The sequence below is a fragment of the Corvus cornix genome, chromosome 2, assembly GCF_000738735.6.
Source record: "Corvus cornix cornix isolate S_Up_H32 chromosome 2, ASM73873v5, whole genome shotgun sequence".
NCBI classification, from domain to species: Eukaryota; Metazoa; Chordata; class Aves; order Passeriformes; family Corvidae; genus Corvus; species Corvus cornix.
Genome location: NC_046333.1, coordinates 49,998,169 through 50,023,493, shown reverse-complemented (window position 1 = coordinate 50,023,493; position 25,325 = coordinate 49,998,169). Strand labels below are relative to the sequence as shown.

The window sequence follows — 25,325 nt, the reverse complement described above, 5'->3', positions numbered from 1 at the left end:
CTTGTCCGTATTTTCAAGTTGAGAAATACGTTCCTCTTTTCTTTTGTTTCCCCTTTTTGGCTTCTCTGCGGCTCCTTCTTTCCTCCCCCCCCGGGGAGGTGCCGCTAGTGGTGCGGGCGGGCGGAGGAGCCCGTGTGTCAATGTGTCCGTCCTTCACTCCTCCATTGTCTCCCGCCGTCGCCGTTGCTGTCGCGCTCGCTCGCCCTCCCCGCCCCGGACCGCGCAACCACCCGACAGGTGCGGCCGGGACGGGAGAGCGCCGGGCGGAAGCTGTGCCGGAGCCCCGCCGGAGCCCCGCGGCGGCGCTGCCCAGGCGACCGCGGCTGCCGTGGGGCAGCTCCGGGCGGGCGGGCGGGCGCGGCGGCCATGGCGGGGCAGGGCGGGCGGCGGCGTCACAGCCCCGGTGTCGGTGCTGGATCCCGGCTTTGGAAATGCCGCCGTTCTCGGGTTTGCGGAGCACCGGCGGCGCTGGGTCCGCTGCGGGAGGGCGGCGGTGCGGACTCTTGTGCACGCCGGCCCTTCCTTCTGTGCACTTGCTTTCTTGCCTTTTTATGGCATCGGTTGGTTTGGTGGTTGGGCTTTTTGTTGTTTGTTTTTTTTTCCAGGCAGGAAGAGCGGTTTATTTGGCTAAAGCGGCCGAATGGAGCCGTGGTTGTGCCACGGCATCGTGTCTCCAGGAGGAAGCGGGCGTTGATGGATCGGGGGGGGAAGTAACGCGCTCGGGGTGTTCAGAGCGGTGCCTTTTGTTGGCGCCTTTCTAAAATTAAACTGTTGGTGGAAGAATAGTCTTTGTTACAGATCCAACTTTCCACTATTCCAGCGGAAGCTCGGTAGGCACAGGGACGATCCTGCAGATGCCCACCAAGGGACAGACTGAGGTTTAATATCCTTGATTTTTGCCTGTACCAGAGAAAAGAGCAGGACTCTGGTACTTGGTGCTTTTACCCTCCTTTGCCCTACTCTTCAATGTATATTTTTATTCTTTCTTTTAAGGAACCCATTTTTCCCTTGTAACTAATTTTTGAAGGCATAGCTTTATAAGCAAGCCGAACTTTTTCTTTCCTTAGTACTTGTAGCTCTTCTCAATCTTTACATACTGAAATTTCTCTTTCTAGTACTACTCTTGTTCTCTGTTTTGATGTCTGTTGATGACTTGTTGACTGACTTTCAGAAATGGTGAAGTCTCACTCATAGAAGAGCATGCTCTCTGAATATAGTGTATCTTCATAACTATTTGGGTAAAAAATCCAAAATATGATACAATTATGTTTTAACAAAACAGCCAAACTGTGTATGTTTCCATGGTTTTAAAAATTATGGAAATACAGGGGCGTACCACCGTTTAGTTTTACTTGCATCAACAAGTGTAAATAAGTGGTTTGGAGTTCAGATTATAACAGATTCCCTTGACTTCTTTTGTGGGAAACCAAAAATGCCTTGAAGGAAACACTGTTGAAGCACAAGTGCTTTTAATATTCTGATCCAGAAAAATATCCCCATGTAGTGCTAACAGAAGTATGTCACTGGCTCAACCATGAACGCTGAAATTAGGGTTTAAGTGGTCTTTTGTTGGTTCACTGCAGGGTGTGAATTTTACCTGCTGTGAACAAATTTTGTGATACTACAATGCCCCGATAATCTCTGTGGCACTGTTAAATAACGAGAGCCTTCACGCTTCCTTTTGCATTCGAAAAAAAACACCCAAAACCTGTCGTGCATTCAGCATACAAAAGTATGCATATTACATTCCTTTTATTTAATATGAGAATGTCAGTATTGCCATCGCACCCTAGATCACAGAGTGAACAGTCAAACACAATTTTTCCTTGGCAGCCTCACTGGATCTTACTTGGTGACTAAGGCTACAGGAGTGCTCCATCTGCAAGGGTAATAAAATACTTTCAGTGCTAGTTAAAACATGCTTCTTGCTCTTACCTGGCTTCTGTATGACCTTCAATCCTGTCATATGCAGACATTTCACAATCTTCAGTTTATGCTTGTGAGATCATGATGAAGTGTAATTGCCTCCATTTTACGAACATAATTTGAAGCATGGAGGCAACAGGTGGTTTTTTTTCAAGGCAGTGTAGGGAGTCAGTGTCAGGGCAGGGAACTGGAATATGAAAATGTATGTTCTGTGCCTTTGTGTCTTGCCCCTTAATGCATTTTCTTTTATCTGCTGCATCTGTTTGTTTCACATATTTAAGATGTGGGTATTACTGCTTGGTAATTAATAATTTACATTTTGGGTATTACAGTGGGAGAAGGAAATGTTAACCTGACTGTGATTCAGAACATTTTTTAGATTTTAAATTATATGTGTACATATTAAGAATTCCTTATTTCCTCATCAGGTGATACATCTGATACTTGTAATTTGTGAAGCAGGAACCAGTGGTGACATTTTTCCCCAGCAGTTTGCTGGTTTTAGTGCCTGGAGGTATGCTTGTGGGGATTTGTGATAGCTACTGTTACCAATGTATAGGTGATCCTAAGTGCCTGTGTGCAATTGTCAAGAGTAAGATTCATGCAAGAAAATAACAAGGATTTCTTTAATTAAGTAATATTCATTTTGGGAGAATGTACAGAGCAATAAGCTTTTTCTTGGGTCAAGTTTGGGGAGAAGAGACTGCTCTATGCCTTGGAGAGTGCACCATGAAACTCTCAGTCTTTGGACGTGGAAGAGAGGGAAAGGAAATGCTGAACTGGTTTCACTGTTTTCTCTCGAATGACCTGCCTTCACTTCTGTCTTGGAGGGTTGCCTGAATTCTGGCCATGTACTCTGCAGAGGTCAAAGTTTCTGTAGTCTCTTTCAGTGCCTGGCCTGGCACGGTCAGAAACCTGTTTGACCCAGTACATTTTATCCAGGGGAAAATAAAATAATAGGTCAAACGAGTACTCATACTTCTATGACATATTTCCTAGCTCCCATGTGAACACTGGTTCACAGCTAGGGATTTCTTCAGCAAAAAGTGGTGTCTTTGTCTTTATATTTGAAGGCCTAAGGTAGCTGGTAGGCTTTTTGAATTTAAGTAAATTGTGTGTATGCAGCGTCCCATGATTATAACTTTCCTGACTGCTTGAAAGAGGACCTCTTTTTTCCTGTTTTTAAACCTGCTACTTCATGGTTTTGTTCAATCTCCAGCTCCCAGTTTTGGGAGCCAATGAGGAATTGGTTCCTGTTCAACCTTGACATGCAGTCATGCCTTAACAGACCTGTGGTGTCCCCTGCCATTGTCTTTTTGCCAAGCTGAAGTCTTAGGTGTATTGAGTCATTCCAATGTAAAATCCATTTCATATGGTTGCCAAGAGTGTTTTTGTAAACTAGCTCTGTCTTCCTGCATGCCCTGGGCAATAGGAAATCTCCTTCAAGTGGAGCTGAGCCTTGCGGACAGACCCCCGCTGGGTTTTGGTCCTGCTGTCTCCAATCCTTATAATTATATCCTGGCCAAAGTTAAGAGGATCTAATAGGATTATTCATTTAGATCAATTCAAGTTCATGCAAGTTCAAGGGGTTTTTATTGCTAGAAACATCCTCTGTTTTTTCCTCTTGGATCTCACAAATAGTAATCTGTGGATAAGTTACTTCCGCCATCCCCCCACCCCCCCACCGGCCCAGCTGATTGGCATTGTATAACTGATTTCTTTAGTGGTTTTATTTTATTTTAAGTGAGACATTTTTTCAACTTTCATCTGTTTCTGGATCTCAGGGCAGCCACTTGATCTTTGTTATGATCTGTCAACATTGCTAAGCCTGTTTTGTACCAGAGGGTAGACTATAAGACCACAAAAGAATAACTGAAACTGGCGAGCACTGATACGTGTTTGAACACAAGTGGTGTATCCACAATAGCTACACACAAGGTACTCTACAGCTGAGATGCTACTCTGAAACCTGGATAGAGATCTCCACCTACTACCAATGTGAGACCTTGCACAAAGCTAGGTTTTCTCTATACTTTGAACTTTAGGAGCAAATCCCAGGACTTGACTCTAACTGTATCCAAAGTCAGGCAAGATGAGGCTTAACGCCTGCTTCATCTTCTCTTGAATCCTGACTTGAAGGAATTTTATGTATATGGGACAGCAGGACACGAAAGTATTCTCCAAAGGATTGTCTGATCCAGACTATTGGATGAGCACAGTTGAGGTGAGCTCATCCAAAAGTGTTCTCCAGCAAGAAATGCAGGTCAGAGCAGTGTGAAAGTACCAGTTTGGGAGCTGAACATCCATAAGGTACTCCTGTCTGGGCTTAGTAGTCTGATTTAACTTGAGTGTTGGTGGTTTGCTCCAAGACTTGATCTGATTGAGCAGAGCCAGCCTTGGTGGTTTTGCACCTAAAATATATACAGAATAACAGCCACCTGTAGAATTTTCTTTAAAGAAAAGTGATCACAAGTTTATTTGTATAGGTTGCAAAGCTCATTTTTGAGCATATGCTTTTATTTTTATGTCTTTAACTGCTGTTCATGCCAGGGCAACCAGAATTTTCCCATAGGGGGGCGAGGAATATCAGTGAAAAGAAGAAATTTTGAGGTGTTCAGGTACTGTGATGATGATCATGGGCAGTGTAAGTGCCTTAGATGAATGTGCATTTGTGCTACCTGATTAAAAGCTTCCTTTGAAAAGGTCAGCATTGCTTTCACAACAAAATAGGATATCTGCGCCCCTTTCTCCCTTTATATACCCAGCGCAGGAAAAAAAGAAATTGTTCTTTTGGAGGTCGAGTTCATATTCTCTTAATTGTTTGTTCTAGATGGTTCTAGTATGAGCAACTTGCTCAGACAATACATATTTCGAGGTTTTTTTGTGTGAAGCTCTAGGTCACTGTGGTTTTATTGAATTAAAAGAAATCTAAGCTTTAAACAAATGTTTCATGCCTATGAATTCCATGTAGGTAGGTACTTCCATATTTGGAAGAGATGGCATGCAAGTAGCTTTTTGCTGTTAAAGACTGAGGTGTGTTTAGTGACAGCAGAGCAATGTGTGTCAGGGTGTGCCTCAGCACCTTTGCAAGATTAAGCTCTTTCCCACTTAAGCTTTGCTAGTGGTAGCAATACCCCAGTAATGCATTAGCACAGCTTTTCTTAAGAGTTGATTTGCAATGGCTTTTCAGATGGCTGTTTCTAAAATAAATTCAAAATTTCAGAGGTATAAAGCAAATAAAATTACATAAAGCTGCAGGGGAAATATATCTGTGTGTAGAAGGAGATTGAAAAACTACAGCACATAGAGAATTTGTACTGCTTTTGGAGATTCATGAGTGCAATACTGGGAAAAATAGTGTTAGCAGCATTTAGTGAGTGACAGTCAAACCTTTTTTTGGTGAAGAATGGTGGAGGCACTTGGGTTAAACATTTAATTAGATCTAATTAGTGAGTAATTTTTTTAACCTCCAGACAGGATTATTTAAACTCTGCTTACAGTCATGTGCAGATACATATACCTGTTTGTAGGCTTAAGGTTATTGCTTAAGACAGAGGAATTAGATCATGCATTGAATGGATGTGTGCTCTTAGATTCAGATGGCTTTAGGAGACATCATCTTTTATTCCCCAGCTTATTTTCTGTCCTCATTCCTCCTGTGCAAATTCAAGAATTCCTGTGTCTGTGTTGCTCATAAGGCAGTAGGCTGTCACCCACATCTGTCTCTCTGCCTGCGCGTACTGGTGAAGTAATTCCATTTTGATATTTCATGAGCAATAAATCACCTGTGAACTGCCATGGTTGCCCATTAGACTAGATTTGATTTCTGAAATGGTTTCTTTTTCCATGGGATCCACTACTGATTAAACATGAATCTTCTCCTCAATTGCAACAGTACTTACATGTTAATTTAAAATAGTAATTATCTGTTCAAAGATAAATAAAATACTCAAGGGTCACTCCGAGGTAATGCTGGTGTGTGAGAGGAAAATTGACAAACGGAAAAAACCTATTTTTTCTCCCTAGAGAGAAGTCTATGGAGTGCAGTAATACCCTGCCATGCCTGAAAACCCTTTTGAACTTGCCATACCATAATTCTTAAATGTAGCTGTAGATCTTGTAAGAGACTGCAAAAGTAAAAACAAAAAGCAAAATAGAGTCCAGTACCCACGTGCAGTGGTGTGGTGGCCATATTTACTGCACCGTAGTACTCTTCACCATTCTTGCATACTGTACAGCTGAGAGCAGAATGAAACACTTGAACTTCAGGGTTTAACATCTTTGGTCTTCTGTAAAATGTGGTTGTATAGTGCAAGCACAATACAGGGGACTCCTATGTTTGTAACAATTTGCTGGTAAACCTTCCAACTTGGATTGCTGTTTGTGATGGGGATGGTTAAGTGCAAGTGGCAGCTCATGTAGATCAGATTGCAGGACTGTTCTCACTCCATCTTTAGATACGTTTTTGTTGCTAAGCTGGTTTTAATAAAGTAAAAAGCCTTCCTCACACATGCCATATAAAACAAATAACCAATATGGAGTTACATATTTTGGTTTTTAAATTCCAGCAAGTCAGGAAAATACTTCCAGGAAGTAAATCGGTAGTAATTCCTACTTTGTCTATGAGAGCTTTTAGTTGCTATGTGTCTAAGAGCTTTTGAAATTAGAAATGTGGTTTTTTTCTACTACAGAAACTTCAGAGTGAATTTTAAAATTCACAGAGTCCTTCATACATAGGCATATTTTGGCATTCTGTATAAGGATTTGCTCTGCAAAATCTGAGCTGTTCTTAGGTTGGATGGAGAAGTTTTGTGTAGAGATCACTTACAGTTTTTGCAGACTCATGGTGGCAGACAAAGATTACTGCTTTTATTCAGCCTGTAAGACGATGGATTACATCTAGTGAGAATTAGGACTGAGGACAGACAGGTCAAGCAAAGGAAATGCTAGACACAGTCTGGGACAGAGGTTAGCCAGGGACATTGGAAGGAAGCATCTTCTGTGATGTCTTGAATCTCAACGAGTTACACCCTTCTACAGTTTTTTCAACTACTGCAGGCAGAACAATTAAATATGGCTTTGGGGTTGTACTTCCTTGGAATAACTACTGTCTCATGTGTTTTCATTAGATGTGTTTTCATGCAGAAAAGAAGTCTAAGCAGTTCAGTGGTTTGTAATTTGCAAGCTCAAGTGATCCTTTGATTTTAGGTTTTGTTTCCATAAATAAAATCCTCTAGTTGTCTAGAAATGTTTTTAAGAGAGAAGATACATTCAGCATTCAAGTTATACATTAGTCATTTTTTCTTCTGATGAGACACGGGTGAAATCTTGGGAAGATACTACTGAGCATTAGCAGGTACAGGGCTTGTAATTTATTTTCACTACCATTTCATGCCTTGAGCAATAGAAAATTAGAAAAACAAAGTATGTTACTTCTTTTAAATGCTTGAGGAGAAGCCAGCCCTTTAGAAGAGGGGATGGTGAGTTTCTTTTCAATCTACAACCTTTGTATGCGCCAATATTGATGTGAATTTGGTTTGAGTCTGGTTGCTTTTTTTTTCCATGTCTCTGCACCTTTCTGAAGCCTGTGTTGTTAAGTCTCTTTTGTCTTAGGTCTGCTTTGACTATTTTCTTAATGTGTGGTTTCTTGTGACTAGACCTGAGGATCCCAAAACCATCAGCCAGTGCTATGGAAGCCCAGTGTTGTGCTGTTGAACACCATATTCTGCCAAGATGCTCGTAGGTTTCTTTCCCTACATTTTGTGTGAAAAGAGGCCCCAGTCAGTGTTCCCCCAGGGCCATGTGAAGCTTTGGCTCTGCCCTTAAAATTTATCATCCTGCCCATCAGTCTCAGTTCCCTTCCCAGCACAAGGAAACACCTACTTCTTCACTCATGTGAAGCCTCATGCATGAGGCCTTTTGCCAGGTTTTAACTTTGTTTGTCTTGTTTTGTGGGGCCTTGTTAAAAGGCTTCTTGAATTAGAAAAAGTAAAGGAAGCTTGTAATTCTCTAGAAGAGCCAAGAGAAAGACTTTATTTTGTCAATTGTTTTATTCCTGTTAAAATGTTTATTGGTGTATGCTGAAAAGTGTCTTTTTCCCAATGTGCCCTGCCTTCAGTATGTCAATTTGCGTTGCTGTTGTGCCTCCAAGATTCCAAGATTATGATGACAGTGGACTGGTTGGTGATTTACACTGCTAAATCATCAAGGCTTCAGACTCTCGGGCCTCTCCTGTGAGGATTCTTGAACTTCTATCTGTGAGCAATTCCCAGCTCACTGAAGCCAAATGTGTCAAACCAAAGCATTTCGTGGATAGCCTGTTTGATGCTAGGATTAATTTAGTATCTTAGTCCCCTCCCTAAGCTGTATTTTGTTGAAGTATAGGAAGGCCTCATTGTGTCCCCATTTTCCTTTGTCCTGTCAGTTTAAACAATTGTTGACCTTTTTAGTAGGTATCAGCACTGCAAAAGCAGTGTTACGGTGTGAGGAGACAACATAAAGTCTTTTAAAGCTCAGGGAGAGCAAGGTGTTGGTGACTGGGGACAAGGACTGAAGGCCATGTTCCCCATTTATTATTTTCAACATACTTGCTACATTTTTTTTTGTAATCCCACAATAAATTAATTTATGTTGAAAACTAGGCTACGAAATTACTGAATAAAGTACTTTAATTCATGCTCCTTACAATTGGTTAATAAAGGCTCATATCAACATATTCTTATCTGGAATACCAACTTTATTTTTGAACCATTGTCAAGAATAGCAAAAAAATACCAGTTACTGCAAAGCCCCCAGTTGAGAGCTATGTTGAATATCTGCTCTCTTCTGTTTTAGATTTGAAAAAAAATTAATTTAGGTTGTCACTTCTCCTACCTTTGCATTTTTATCCTCCCTTAGCAAAGAACATATGCTAGCTTTTCTAGTTATTCAGCTCTACAGGGTGTATCAAATTCTCTAGGCAGAGCAGCATTTGAGGTGGGGTACAAATGTGTTGGTTTGCATGGCCTTCAGCAGTCAGTTCACTGACTTGGAGAGTTTGGCTGTATCCATGACTGAACAGCTCTACATTCTAGGATTTAGCTAGGTTAACTGGCATGTCCTTCTGAAGCCTCAGAGGGACCAGCCAAGCCTTTCATTGTGGCTTCCAGAAAGAAAAAAAATCCTTTAGCTGTCTCATTAGTAAACCTTTTAAATTCTTCATAGTTTGCATCTTCATAGGAAGTGAGTTGTAGAAATCTAACATAGCTTTTACTGGTGTTGTCGCTCTCTTGTACATATGTATGTATGCAGACACCTATAGATACACATCCCGTGGAATCCTTATTAGGTTATCTGCAGAAGCAGGTTGCTGATACTGGTCTTTCCAGTGCATCAATAATGATGCTGTAAACAAGAAAATAGTTTTCCCTGTTAATAGTGTCAAATATCATTGTGCCAAGCTGATATAGGCCAAACAACCACAGAGTGGATGCATGCTTTCTCTGAAGGAAACAAGGCTATCTGGCATAGTGATGCTTTATGCCCTTTAAAAAAGATACTAAACATATTCTGGTTAGAAATCCATAACTCCTGCAGTAATGCTTGGCTTCAGAAACTGGGTTGGGAGTGGGTGGATGGCTGTGGTCTGATGCTGAAACTATGCTCTCAGCATATTTGTGGTACGCTGGATTTTGAAACTTCTCAGCCAGTAATGAAAGTTCTGTGAATTATTTCAGAAAGATAAACAAGCAGGTCTACTGAATTATCTATAGAACTGAATAGTATACAAATCCTAATTGCCTTATTGTTAATTTTGGGTGGGTAACTAAATTCTTAACTCTGCCTGAGATGTTTATATCACTCAGCTATAGACTTTCACACAGATGGCCAATCTGCAGGTGTGAAGTTTGATCTGATTCAGATACCTAAAAAGTCCCTTAAATCTGAAGCTGTGAAGCTGTTCACCCACCTCACTCTTAAGATGGGCAAGCAGGATACTTTAGATAAGCTATTTTCTGGGAATGTTTATGTTTCTCCTTATGGTGAAAATAGGCAAGAATTGCAGGGTCAGACTTAGGTGTCATCATTCATTTTTAAAGGCAGGTGAAACACACCCAATTTTTGGGTTCTGACAGTTGGCTGTTTAGTCAAGAAAAGTCGATAGGGGTTTTGGCTTATCTGATTGCCTTCTAAAATGATCGACAGTGAAACAGGGAATGGTCCTCACAACCAATAGTATCAATTAAATTGCTGGGGTTTGCATTGAACTGAGCTGACTGACAGCTCTCTGTGCTTCCATTACCAGTGCGTGAGCACAAAGCACTGCAGTGTATTCAGCACTGCCTGCTGCTTCTGTGGTGGAGTGGGGTAAAATATTATGTACCTGCTCTGGTCTACATCTGGGTGAAACAGATGTCTCAGTAACTTCTACTAGCTTCTTGTAATGTGATTAAGCTGTTAGGAGATTATGCTAATACTGGAAAATAGATACAAATTAGTGACACAACAGGCTAGTTGCTCCATTTCTTTTCTACCTTGGGTGATTTATATTGTTGCTTTATTTGACTTCCTTTTGTGGCAATGTTTCTTCCTTCTGAGATTTTGGCCACCTGTATATATAAATGTATTTTTGACAACCAAGTTTTCATCTGATTGCAATTATGATCAAAATTGCATATAATTACCACTTTTTGAGAAGCAAAACTTTAAAAGCATTCATAAAGCCACTGCAGTGCACTATCATTATAGATAGACTGAATTATTTGGATTCAGTTTGATGTATTTCAAAGTCTCCTGAATATGGATTACCAACAGAGACATATTCTTGGTTTTATACATTTATATTTTCAGGTAAGTCTTGGATTTAGTGTCATTTATCTTTAGATATAGCATGGAAGAAGATTAAGAAACGCAAACTTGAACTGTCAAAATTGAGAGAAGATGCAGTGCTTTGAGAATTTTCAGGACTGTGTCTGTGTATGATATTCCAAAATACAGGAAACTTTGCCAGACGTGATTGCTTGGCATTTGAACTTTTGGTTACGAAACCAAAGCTGATCTTGCAGTTCTGATGTGTGAATAGTGTTGGAGTCCAATACTCTCTGACCAGCATCTTGTAGATACTCCATATGTGGAGGGTATGATGTTTAGTATCTAATTTCCTCACCTGAAGATAGTTGATGTTACATGGGATTTCTCATCTAGCAGAGTAGTACAAATTATCCTGAAAATGTCATACCATTTTAAATTACGCATAACAAAGCAGTTGCAATACACAGTTCAGTCACAATACCAATGTGATTCCCATTACCAGTCTTGACAGTATTCTCGGTGGGAGTCCCCAGTTTTTGGGAAGAAATAGGTAGCTTGAATGACAATATGTCTCAAAGACTTCTTGTTTTCATCACTGAAGAGAACTGGTTTGAATGTTTTCCCTCATCTTACGAGAAGAAACCTAAAGTCCTCCTGCAAAATTAGTAATACAACAAGTTGAGCCAGGATAGTCCTCTTGGGATTTTTGTTTACTTCTCCTCCTAACCTGACCTTACTCAGGTGTCACCCAGCTCTCAGTGCTGTTGTAATACTCTAAAGTGGAGTGTGCTGTCATGGGTGAGTAATGCTTGTCTTGTGTGTTTGTGGATGTAAGAGACAGCCTTCTCATATCAAAGCTTGGTTTACTGGGAGAAATTTGCCTTAGGTCTATAGTCTCATCTCTGGAAGTGGCTTGTAGTGTTGGTATGTAAGAAAAGAAACACAAAGAGAAGAAAAAAAATAAGGTTGAGGGAGGAGAATGTGGTGGCATAAAAATATAGATAGAAGGGAGTGCTATATTTCTTTCTTTTATGTCCTGTCAAACTCGCAGCAATTTTCAAGTGTAGAAGCTTGTATCATTCATGTGTTTAATAGCCCTTGATAGACTCTTCTTCCAAGAATTAATCTAAGAGCTTTCAGGTTTCCACATAGAGGTGAAGAAATGCTGTTCTGAAGTAAGGCTGAGAGTGCTGGTATGGGAGCTGCCAAGCAGCAAGTGACTGCTCAGTCTGTAATAGTTATTTTCTGACTCACCTAGTGTAACAGTTGATTGTATAGGCACCCCGTTTGTGGCCTTTAGGGTTTTTTTTCCCCTCAGCAAGTAACTTGGATGTGAATCAGTATCTATTGCCATAGAATTATCTTAGCTTGATCTGAGAGGAATTGTACCCATCATTGCCTAGAAAATAACTGTGTGCATGTTGAAGCAGTCCAAGCATTGACTGCTTCTATTCCCCGCTCCAGGAATTTATTTACCAAAACTAGTATGTTCTGTCAAAATGTTCACCTGCTCAGAGGAGGAAGAAGGAGCCGCAGGGAATATGGGACTGCTTTTGGGATGCAGAGTGACACAAGTCAGTTGCAGACTCCTTTTTTTGTTCAACTGAATACTGCTAACAGCAGAATCGGTGCTAGCTGGTATGTTTGGAATGCTAGATCTGGTGCAAAGCCTTGTGTTTTCACTGCTGGCCCTTTGTACCAGAAAGATCAGAATTCAGATGTCTGGAAGCTGATTCACTTCCCTCAGGTAAAAAACCATGTGTTCATCTTGGTGAACTTCTTGCACATGCTTTGAAGAAATAATTAGGGAGTTCTGAATTGAAACTTGCTTCAAAATGCTTAAAGCAGTTGTTCTGTTAAAATCAAGGCCTTCACCGATTGCAGGTGTGTAGGAGGTGCTGGCTATTAATACATCCCTCTCCCATTACTGTATTTAATTCATGAAATAATAAACTGTTAGCAACTGGGGGGCATTGCTTTCTGGAGAATGCACAGATTTTATTTATTTATTTTTAACCTTAGCCCCTTAGTTTATTGGTTTTCAAGTGCTGCCGTGCTTTGTCCTGGAGACACTAGTGATGTCCAGTGCTTTTGCTGCTTCTCAGAGCTTTAAGGTAGCAAGAAGAATGGAAGATGCACATCTTCTGATTTTATTGTTGATACTGAAATTGCATGTGTAGGGTTAACATTGTAAAAACTTTCAGTGGGCTGATACCTTAAAGAAAAACAGAAGCAGGGTGGAGTTCAACAGGGGAGTGGTACTCTACATGAGAAAGCTGATCTTCCTGCCTTCATTACTGTACTGTTATTGGGTTGTCTTGTGTCTTACAAGCTTCATTCCTGGGAATGAAGACTCTCTGGTATTTTTTTTAACACATTTTTTTTCCAAATACCTGTATGTATTGGTTTATTAGAGACCTGGTTCAAGGGAACCCTATAAAGTAACTCCATTAATGATTTCTTGCAAATGTGCTGTAAAGAGTGGCTACAGCAATTCTCCCCCAAACAATAATGAAGGATTGAGCTAAATTGCTGCAGTACCTTTACAGTCATGTTTTTGCAGAATTTCAGCTACACCATTTTTCCTGTAACAAAATCATCTCTATGGCAATTGCTAAGACAGTTGTGTTTTTCAGGATGATCAGGACATCCAATGTCTCCAAATTCAAGAACCCTGTTTTAGCATTTACACAGTCCATTGAAAGTGGTGTCTTGTGTAAGGAAAAAACTTTGTTAGCTTTGGAAGAATTCTGTCTTCCACTTGTTTTTTCAGTTCACCTGACCCCGATCTCTGCCTGATCCTTTTTATCCCCTTCTTTTTCTAAGAGGTTTTCCTGTTGGCAAGGTATGCAAGCTTGGAGTTGGATGACTAGCTATTACCTTAAAATGAATGTTAATTGGATATGAATTGATCTGTAGCAACACACCATCTCCATTATTTCAGCCTACTCCAGTTAAGAGTACAGCACCTAAGAGAGCTCTCAACAGTGAGAAAAATTCCTGCTAATACCTTGTTCTTAAAGAATTACATCTAATTCCTCCTCTTTAGTTGCTGGAACAAATGTTGTTATTGAAAGACAACATTTTGTGTGTGTCAACCTGAGTGTGTGATGTAATTTTCTTGACTTGTATTTCTACCTGTCAATTATTAAGAATTTTTTACTCTTTTTTTTTTCTTTTTTTCACTGACTGTGCCATGACTCATGCATTTTTTATATGGTTCCTGATGACACAACAGAGAAGTCCATTATCTCGGTGCTTCAGTTTACAGTTCTCTTGACATTGTGAAGTGCATTGAAAGTGCTTCAGTAGTGTTACGCATCTGAGCCACTTCTGTAGAAATTCTTGGTTAGTGACCTAAGAAATACCCACTCTCCTGAAATAAGTGCAGTGAGGTGAATCTCTAATGCAGTGTGTGGTTGTACATTCATTGGTGGCAGTGGGTTTTTCTGACTGTTTTTCAAGAAACATCTTCTTGTGCATCCCAGTTTAGCTGTTAGGTGATGTGATTTATGGTGCAGACTTCAGTGAGTCTGTCCTCTCTTTTTTTTTGGGTTTAGCATCATAGAATTGTTGGAGAAAATCTGTAACATTATTGAGTCCAACCATTAACCCAGCACGGCCACCACTAAACCACGTCCTTAAGTGCCGTCTGCATGTCTACCAAGTCCATCTACAAATGATTTAAATACTTCCAGGGATAGTGACTTTACTACTTCCCTGGGCAGTCTATTCCAATGTTTCACAATGCTGTAAGTGAAGAAAATTTTCCTACTACCCAGTCTAAACCTCTCCTGATGTAACATGAGGCCATTTCCTCTTGTCTTGCTGCTGATTACTTGGAAGAGACCAGCCCCACCTGGTTACGGCCTCCTTTCAGGTGGCTTCAAAGGGTGGCTTCCCTTCCCCCTCCTTCTTCTCCAGGATAACTTCACAGGCTGCATGCCCAATTCATACCTGGAGAATCTTGCATGAGCACAGGTTTTTATTATTTATTTAATGTATGGTAAGTTTCATTTTCTTCAGGTATTCAATTCTACTTGCTGCAGAATTAAATCAATTCCACTTGTTTCATCTCTTTATTTTCTCTCTCCCACTAGGCATGCTAATAAAGGACAAGTACTTTTATTGAAGTAGATATATTTTTTACTGTGGACCAGCACTGTTCTGTGATTAAACATTTAAAAAATTTAAGTGCCTTGAGAGCTTCTAGAAGGCTCTTTTGGGAAAGACAGGTCATGTGGATCAGCAATATTCGTATTTCATGTAAACATTAAAACCTCATGTTGACTGTATTTACCCTGCACATCCTTACGTTAACTGTTTTGTCCCTGCATGTTGCCCTTGAGGCTGTAAAATCAGGAAAGGGATTTTAATGTGTCAAGAGCCTGGCTCTGGCTTTACTGTTCCTAATGAATGGCCCCTTTGGGTTAAAGGTTTCATAAGCATTGTAACTGTGCTGGTGCCTCTGTGGGCAAGTCTGCAAGATAAACCTGGCTGCCAGTACTGGGCTTCCTGGTGATTTGTGCCGTAGTTGAATTTACAGACCTCCAGCTTATTAGTCACTTCTTAAAAGAATACCTATGTTTTAGGAACAAAGGGCGCAGTGTCTCGGTGGAAAATGGGAAGCCTGATGAGGATTTGGTGAGAACCAGTGGCTGCATTGCATCTGCTCTTGTTTTCTTTTCCCCTTACATTCCTCTGTTCCTCTCTACTGGTAATGATTTGTAAGTTTTCCACCTGCAGATTTTGTTAGTTCATAATTTAGCTGTCTGCTGCCTTTCCAGAGAGCTGAGACAGCTGCTGGTTGCATGCTGACATGTTTCCTCTCTGGCAAAAGTGCAAGGGCAGCTCTTCCTCTATGCTGCTCAAGTTCTGTAATTTGCATTTAATATAACTTCTTGGCTTGCTGCTGAAAGAAGTGGAAAACCCTCTTTACCCTAAGTCTGGAACTGTAACTGTGAGAGAACAAAAACACCCAATAACATTGCTGGATAAAAAAGACCCAGTAAAGCCTTTTAATGTCCTGGATATTCTTTGGGGTGAAAAAAAAGATTGCCCTTGATATGTGGGTTGGGATGTTTCCTTCATAGCAACTCTATCCATCTATGCTTCTGTTTTATTTGCCTTTGAGATGAATGCCCCTGTCTTACATGGTATCTCAGCAAGAGAAGGAGATGGAAATAATTCCTGCCAAGCATCTGTTCCTGTGAAAGCTGGTGGTGCTGTGTTGGTGGTATTCTGGCTGCTCTCTCCATCGCCCTGTCAGTCAAACGCTGTCGGCGCCAGTCCCCGCAGCAGCAGCAGCATCCTGTGGAGCAGTGCTGCCGACCCCACCTCCTCCAGTGGGCTGCCCAAAGGGTCACTGCCTGCCCTGTGGGCTGTATTTAGTGCCCTGCACACACACAGCCATAAAATCTTGATAGTTTTTATTAAAACCTTCTTTTTCTTACGTTGTCTGGCATTGATTCCCTTCTCTCTGTAACTAGGGCAGTGAAGTTTCGCTGCTGTGAAGCAACTGTTCACAGATTCATCTGAGCATGTTAATGTTTGAAGAATCTCAGATGATTCTGTTATTTTGGTTAAAAGTGTAAAATGATGCTTAGAAAAATAGTGTTGCTTTGAATAAAGGTTTTCAGTATTTTTTTTTCAATTTAAGCAATATGGTTTCAAGAACAAATGGTAGAAGTTTCAGCCTTACCAAGGCTTTAAATAATTCAGGAGTTAATCATCATAAGAATTTCCCTGTGGTATGGATAAAAGACTGCGTTTTTGTAACTTACTAAGCAAGTTCATACTTGCTGAAGCGGTGAAGTAACTTTTACTTCATCTGTTGCAGGTTTTATAAATTAATTTTCTTAATTAATGCTGGATTTATTAATTAAAATTCTTACAGTTTTTATTAATTGTGTGAGAAGGATTGGTTGATTAGAGGAACTGCTGTATAATATATGTCTGGATATCTACAACTGTAGATGTCCCTTAGTTTTAACTGTTTAGGGTCTTTAGCAAGAAAATGAGGAGCAGCTTTAAAGAAAGCTTAGCTCTAGGACTTCAAGCAGTCTCAGGAGAATATGCCAACTCACCGGTTTATGAATTTTTAAAGTATGGATCTGTTTTATACAAGCCTGTTAACAAGACTGGGAGTGGAATTTGGTAAACTTCAAAGTCATGCATTTTTTAAATTTTTCTGATGAATTTTGTAGTTGCAAGTTAGTAATTAGCAGGCTTAGACATTTTGTGGTTTATATGGAAAATGAACCCATTGTGGAGTGTGGTGCTAGGTTCTGTACTGCTCTGACATCTGCTTGAGTATTGAGCAGTAAATCGAGAATAATACCATTGCTGAGTCTCTCCCATCTTCTGGTGAAGAGTGGAGTCTGTGAAAGGAGTGAGCTGTCATTTCCATACCTCTCGCTTGCTTTCCTGTGAAAATTCATGAATCCTGGAGGATGCTGGGCTGCAAGGTATAAGTTTGACTGGTGGTTTGGGTTTTCTTTTGGAGGCTATTTCCTTCTTACCCATACCTGTCTTAAGATCCTTACTCTGCCGAAAACATTACGACTTCTCTAGCAGCTGTTCCAGAAATTTGCCATTGGCTTTGAGCTGCCCAGGTCCTGTACCTTTCAAAATGGAGAATGTATATAACAGTTGAAGGTCGTGTGTGATTTCAGAGTTTTACAGCTACGTGACACCTGAGAGGCAGTCAAATGTGCTGTGCAAGTTTATGTGCTGCCACCCTGAATTTACAACCTTCAGCCACCGCTTTTGTGCTGTTGTTAGTTTCTTCTTGATAAAAAAAACCAGTTTTTGCATTGCATTCACTTTTGTACATTTTAAACTGTTATCCAGGCACCTCTTGTGATAGCAACAGCACTTTAAAATCTCATTTTCAGGAGCTGATTCCATTCTGGATTGTTGTATAGATCACTGGGTTGGTTTTACTCAGTCTCAAGATAGTTTCTTAATGAAAGATCCTGGGCACGGCTTGAGGCAGTACCTTATAAAGCCAGACCCTCACTCGAGCAGATTAAAGCACAGTACATTTAAAGCTAAATATAGAAGAAGGCATATCCTGTGTTCCTAGTAATTAACTATTCAAGAGTCTCTTCTGTTGAACTGAACTTCTAGTCATTAAATCTGCTACAAGTTGTGAGTCCTGCTTTAACTGTTTTTTTAAAAAGTTTTTTTCCCAGCTGTCTTAAAGGACATCTTTTATGTTCACAGGGAACAGTTAAAATCCACAGTTGAGCTTCAGGTGCATGCAAGCTTTTTTGCAGCTTAAAAGTACACTGCATCAAAGGAAAGAAGTCTGGTGTGAGAAAATTAGTGTATGCGTTTCTGTCTTTTATAGAAACTGGGAAACTGTACCAGTGTGCTGGATTGAAGGCTTTTGTGTGTTCCTTAAGGAAGTGGCACTGTCAACCCCAGCCTGATGGCTTGTTTGTGCTCTGGAAGAGCTGTGGAAAGCAGATTAATTCTTACAGTTCTTACCTGATGTGTGGTTCACTTGACCCTTTCTTTGCAAACCTCATGGGCTTCTCTTGCAATCTCTTGAAATGAACATTTTTAGACTCAAAACAAGGTGTAAGGTCTCCAGGCAAAACAAGAACAAATCAAAAATACCTGAGTGAATGTTATAGATCATTCTCTTTACAAATAACTGAAGGTCAGAAAGACAAAGCAGATGACTATGTCAAATCTAGCCAGTCACTGGCTAGAGGCTAGGCTGTTGCTTATCCCTGTAGACTGCTAGATTATCTGCCTAATTAACTTTTAAAGCACCTTCTGTTCCTTTAACACCAAGCTGTCTCATCAGGGGAAAGAGCCTTAGGAGCTTTGCTGTGAAGGCACTTTTGGATCCTACAGCACTTTGAAAAAGCCCATGATACCATGGTTTGCCATGTTTAACTCTCTTTGCAGATGAACGAATAGTTTTTCCAGAAGGCTGTTTAGTGTTGCAGTTGTTTCAAAAAGCTCCTTGGTCTGTTACAACTGCAGCTTTAAATCTCACTGATGATGAGTGTGAATCTCAGTTGAATTGCTTGTTGCATATTTGTGTTTTTATGACTTACAGGAAGCAAACCCTGTCTTGACTCTGAACTTTACTGGCTATTTCCAGTTCATGTGCCCGCATGCGCAGTTTTTGACTGTGTATAAGTGGTAAACCTAGACTAGAAAGCAGTGGTTTGCCAAGTAAAACATTTGAAATGTTGCAAAAGTGGCCAGCTAGGGATGCTGCCACTAGAAGTCTGGTGAATGTGAATGTATTGTATAGCTGGAGCATTGTTAGGAGAGTTAAGTGAACTTCCAGTAGTAGAGAAGGCACTGCTTGGATGTAACGTGTGGTTGATGGCTTCTTTCTCAGCCATGGGGCTTGAATTTATTTTCATTTGTGGTAGGAAGCATGTTGGCAAATCTGTGTACTTCTAAACTAGACCTGCAGAGTCCACAATGAGGAAATACAAATAATACAGATTTTTGTAAAACTAAAGTTATTAGCAGAACATGCTCAAAGTCTTGCATGAGAAGGCCTTATTTTGGACAAGCAAATAATATGTAACAGTGACCTAATGGCCTTCAGGGTGTGAAGCAGGTGGCCTCCAAGTCTCAGGGCTGGCACATGCTGTGGGCAGGAGAGGGGGATGACCTGTGGTGATTCCTACATGCTTCAAAGCTTCCTCTTACTTGCTGCTGTTTGCATTCACCTCTTGGTTTAGCTACTCTTTGGGTAAGCTGCATTTTGTGTGGTGCAACTGATTATATCCAAAGCTTAAAAATAGTTGGGGTTTTTTTTGATAAAATGGCATTCATATAGTATCACTTCCCAATTTTTTTGCCATCATGTGTTGAGATTTGCTGTAAAGTAATACAAGCCCAGTATTTTTTGCTGTTGTATGATGTGCCAGGTAGGTCCTTCACTCTGTATTTATGCACAAAGTTGATGGGGCAAGGGATTTGTTTATCTTCTATTATTTTGACGACACCCACATGCTTTTCAGAACAAAAAGTTACTAAGATACAGTGATGCTTGTAAGAAACATTTGATTAGAATTTGATGGTTAAAGCAGTGTCTTTGTGGTTAGACCACAAAGCTTTGTCTGGAGCTGGACAGCATGTAACCCTGGGCATCTGTCTGCCTGGTGAACGTGCCAGAGGGTGAGACCTGTGCCATGCTGAGCCTCACCAGGATGGTTCCCAGTCCTCTGCTTTAGTGGCTTTTGTATCCCCAGCATCCCCATGAGCTGTGTGGGCTCTGCCCCAGGAGTAAGGGCAGCGACTTCATTGCCATTTGGTTTTGAACCTTCACTGTTTTTTACAGAGACGCCAACAGCCAGGTTTTAAGAGAAACACATCTCATTGAAGTTATCCTTGGATTGCATTGCTCTTCATCTTAAAGATAATATGAATTACTCTTTGAATATGTGTTAAGAACTTTCTTTACCTTTCACATGTTGGGGTTTTGCTACACCGAGTCTTTATTTTGCCTTTAGATTAAACTGTTGTCCGTAAATGCTAGAGTATAAATATTTTTCCCTTTTTTTCTTTCTCCAGAAATTTTATGAATAAGAATCAGAAGCCGGTGCTAACAGGCCAGCGGTTCAAAACTAGGAAGAGGGGTAGGTTGCATTACATTTTTTGCTTTATTTTCCTCTTTGTTAAAATGACTAGAAATAGAGCAGGTGGAATAGTTGAAAGTTCATCTAAAGGGTTTTTCTCCCCTTCTTTTCAGCCATGTTAAGATTGAAGATGTTACTGTTAACTAAGCTCTATGAATTATTTTATTTTCACTATATATCCTAGGACGTTATTTAAAATTCAGGTTTAATTAGCTATGAAGTCTTGTGGAAGCTTCAGTTAAAGATTAGATGCTAAATGAATTTATAGTATATTTACATCTGATGAAGAAAACTTGCTAGATTTTTGGTTTGGGTGTTTCTTAAAATGTCCTTTTCAACTAAGAAAGCAAAATATGAGCTTTTATTTAAAAGTTGTGTAAAGAAAATTGTCTGGGCTTTTTTGTTTTGGTTTTCATTTTTATTTCTTTGACTCAAATCAATGCCATGCCTGTAAGTGAACCTTTCATATCAAAAAAGGAATTTTCTCACCTTCCTTCTCCATGAGATGGTCAGATCATCTCGCTGGCCCTGCTTTCGGGTCAGAAGGAGGTCAGAAACTCCCTTTTCCACAAAAATTTATTTCTCCTGTGTTGGTGTAGTCTTTTTTTTAATTGTTAAAGTAAAACAATTATGTGAGTTATATTGTACTCATTGTGATACTGATTTTCTGTAAACATGACCAGCAGTTTGTTTCATTAAGTACAGTACAGCATCAATTTTTAAGGAAAGCTGAGTGGTGCTGATTGTACTGACCAGCCAGGTATTCTAGCACAGCAGGTGCTCACTCATACTAAGAATCCATTTGTTGTGGTTTAGGTGGTTGGGATGAATGCCCAACAGTTTGAGGCAGAGAGACAAAATATATGTAATTAATTATTTTATTCCCTTCCTGCTCCCCCACCAAAAAAACAAAAACAGAAGTCTCGTTTGTAAAAAGAAGGATCTGATTTTTTGCTGGTATAATAGTAGATTTTTACAGCAGGCACAGGTGGGGTTCCTATCTGTCATGACACAGACTTTTCCCATCTTGACTTTCCTGTTTCTGATCAAAAGTTAACACCTTGTCTAAATGTCTTGTGACAGAAAGTGTAAATAAGAGCATCTTCTTAGTGTGGATGAGAGAAACAAAAAGAGTTGGTAAACTTTCTCAGAAAATTTCAAATTCTATCACAAGTCTGAAGAGCTGAGTGATCAGTGTCTAGAGATCTAGAATGATCACGAAGCTTAGATAGGAATTGCAAAATAGTTTGTTTTCAGTCATGTTAAAAAGCAGTGCCATCTTTCTCTTGTCTTTCCTCCCTTGCACCCAGCACTCCTTCAATTTGTTTCACTGGTACAGTCTCTTCAATGCAAAATGTCTTTCCTATGGTGCACATGCAGCGTTTGTAAGGATAACTAATTAAAAAAGAAACCAGTATTGTTTGTAGTTAAATGTCATGGTGCTCCAGTAATTAGTGGGATTAACTTTCTATCAGCACGGTTGAGAGCGTTGTGCAGTGGGAGCTATACACTGCATTAACTCACAACCATATAAACACAGCCAGAGGAGTGGAATTAACAATCCCTAAAGAAATCTGTCTGTCAGATCAGCCAGTAAAAGCACTCAGACATGCACACTGCTGGATTGATCCCATGTATTTTTCAGTCTAGGTCAGTCAGTTATGGTTATATATGTTATTTGATAAACTTGTCTTAGAAAATGTTCTGTCTCTCTCATAGAGACTTTCACGTTATGTTTTCCACTGGGTTTGGCATAGTCTGTCCTAATACAGATTTGGTCTTTGACTCCTATTTAATGCAAGCAATAATTAGAATAAGTAAAGATATTTGATTTGTAATTCTTGTCCATCCCTTGGATTTCTGTTTGCAGTGATTGGAAGTAGCCCTAAATAACTCATTGACTACATGGAAGAAGGAAATGACATGGAGGGTGGTCTGAAAGATTGGTTGGGATTTTTCTTTTGAGAGAGGTTACTTAAATGGGATTGTGGATATTAAGTGGCTTTAATATAGAAATTTTAGCATGCAAACGTTTCTGTACTCAAAGCATAAAATCTCTTCTTCAAACGTGGTCATCCTGATTGCCTTAATATTTTAATATCCTGCTTAGAAATTTGTAGATACTTTTCTTTCTAGAGGCGGAGTGCCTGAGGAAGAGAAATGGCTTCCAAGTATGTTTATTCCCTTATGTTTCCATATACTTTTGTATCACAGCAGTGTCACAGGTTGTTTGTTATGTCTTTGCCTTAAGACTAAAAGATACTATTAGGGTTTTTTTATTCTGAGTTTCAGTATATGAGGGAGTCCTGAAATGTCACCCAGGTAGGACAGAGTGCAGTAGCTGTGGTTTGACTGTGACATTTCAGTTTTCAGAGACTGTTCTATGGTAACAGGCAGGCATGTAGGGGGTCTGAAACATGCATTTGCTGGGGACAGTGAGCCGCTTGTTTTTACCCATTTGTGTCCCATGATACTCCTTTTTCCCTTCTGCAGATCCCTGGAGCTCTGCCGTCTCCGTGAGGTGTGGCACTGCTGTCAGGCATCTAATAAAATTAATTGCCTGTATGAACTCTTATCACTGGTCAGCTAGCTGCAACTAATCATGGGTTGTGAACAACTTCTGAGGTTTCAGAGAGCAAAAAAGAATAATACAGTGCTTTTTAATTTAAAGTTTGAAAGTGCACTTAATGTCTAAAATATCTTTGAGAGAGAGGACCATGAAGGAGGAGCTGGTAAATCTCACTCTTTCTAGTTATATTGATTAACCAAGTGAAAGGAATAAGCCTTGCCTGCAGCATATATAGTGGCAGACATTCAAATCACTTTAGAAAGATTTGAAGGAAGAAAAATGATGCTGTTAAGGGAAGAACATTCCAAGGGAAGGAAGCATATCATAGTTCCTATCATTCTAGGCAAATAAAATAGTTTTTGGTATGATCTCTGTACCTTTTGAATATTCCTTTTTCAGTGAGGGTCAGCAGTAGTTGGTGTCTGGCCAGTACTTGTGTTTATGGAGCAGATACATGGGATGTGGAGTGCATTGACTGAATGCATGCATGCAAAGGAATCTCTTTGTGTCTTCTGAAATGGAAGAGGGAAAATTGGAGTAGTAAAAATGCCAGTAGGTAGTAAGGCAAATTTATGTGTCCAGACAGTTGACAAATACCTACAGGACAAAAAGCTTCCCAAAGCATTAACAGGATCAAATAATGCACATTGAAGTAAGTTGACAGGCAATACCTGATACCTAGGTTCATTCCCATGGTATACATAATATAGGGTTAATAAAAGTTAAAAAAACGGTGCAAAATAAGCTAAGCGAAATGCTGCATAGTACTTGCAGGAAGAAAATTATCTAATAAAAAGTCAATATTAACACCTTTACGTTACCTTGTTTGGCCCCACTTCTTACTTCATGTTATCTTTTTTCTTCCACAGAATTACAGTTGTGGGCCTTCTGATGAAGAGATAAAATTAATTCTTAAGGACAGGGCTATGAATGTACTTTGTGATTTTCTTAGAAGCAAAAGATAGGAAATACGGATTTGGGAACATGATGAAAATGAAAAGCTGTGTATAGCACTGCTGCAGTGGATATTGTGTGCATCACATCTGCAAGCTACACCTGCCTCTGCTAGCCCAGGATTGGAGCTGTGCTTGTTTAGTAATTTTGCACTTGACAGCTCAACAGAGTGTCACCCCTTGTTGGTGATGGCTTCTTACTCACCCTCTTGTACTACATCAGCATATTCCTCTTCAGTAAATTAGCTTGGTAGGAAAATGTTTCAATAAAATTAAAAATCGTTTTTCATGCAATGAATTCACCTCCTGTTCCTGTGTAAATTTTTAGATTGTGATAGACAAGAAAATAGTAGGGTACTACAGATGAGAAGCGGACTTCTGGGGCAGGGGAAGAATCTATTTAAAAGAGCTAAGAAATATTAATCATGGTATTTGTGTTTGCACTGAGGACCGTGTACCCATGATACCAAGCATATAATACCTTCCAGTTTAGATGTGAACATCTTAAATTTTTAGGCAAAATACCTTTGAAAAAGTAAAACAGATTTTTTTTTTAACTCTTAAGACAAAAATCTGTCTTCTCGCTGGTTGATGTCTTCAAGCATTTTTTTTTTAGCCTTCAAATAATGCATACTTATTTGGCAATCCCAAAGAGAATAATTATACTCAGATGCTTGTCTATGGGTGGAACTGTGTTTCTTGCGCACAGATAAAACTGCCTGAAGTACACATACTGAAGTACTTTTTTCAGTAAAAGACTGGCTTGTTTGTGGATTGGTTGGCTGTTTTGTTCCTTGTTTTGGGTTGGTTTTTGTACGTCAAGTTTGAGGAGAGCTGCAACTGAGTATTTGGTAACAGGTCTGGTGGCTTGGATAGGATTCCAGTAGTGTGCTTCTCTATAGGCATTTGCTCAGAGCAAAGGCACATTCTTCAATCCCCCTTTCAACCCTCTGGTTTGTCCCTGATGGCCGTGCCCTGCAGATAGGAGGGGTGGTTCCTCAGAACACAGACTCTGGGTTTTCATCACAGCTGAAGTCGGCATAACACAGCTGGGAGCCCAAACGTCTCCAAGGTCTGGTGCGAAGTACAAGCCTGGGAAGAAATCATTTGCAGTCCAGACAAGGGGCATATTGAGTAGTGTATTGGGTTGTGGAAGCGTGGTAGTGGAGAATCTAGTTTGTCATTATAGTTGTGTGCATCACTTCAGGATGATCCAGAGCTGGGAGCAGATAGTTTCCTGAGCATATGTATGGGTGTCCGTGGAGTTGTCTCAGTTTTGGTCTGAGGAGGTCACGTTTGGGGGATGGGGACGCAATCCTGTGGAGATGGGTAGTAGACACAATAAGTCACTAAAAGCTAGGCATAGCAGAGGATTTCTGGAAAATAAGGGGATTCTGCCGTTTTCCAGTGCTTAGTGCTTGAGAGACAGCCCTTGAACTGCAGCTGCCAGGCTCCTTGGAAGGACAA

At 40.2% G+C, this 25,325-nt stretch overlaps 1 protein-coding gene across 2 annotated transcripts in view; it reads left to right on the top strand.

Moving 5' to 3' along the window:
- Positions 1-25,325, top strand: part of BZW2 (basic leucine zipper and W2 domains 2) — a 58,117-nt gene that overhangs the window by 283 nt on the left and 32,509 nt on the right. Inside the window, exons 1-2 of one of the 2 annotated variants that reach the window (XM_039549485.1) lie at positions 127-237; positions 20,272-20,336. In XM_039549485.1, coding sequence (XP_039405419.1) covers positions 20,279-20,336 — 58 coding nt within the window. In that variant the 5' untranslated portion in view covers positions 127-237; positions 20,272-20,278. Of the gene's footprint in view, positions 1-126; positions 238-20,271; positions 20,337-25,325 lie in introns of those variants that run through there. The other variant, XM_039549484.1, reaches the window with a different exon arrangement.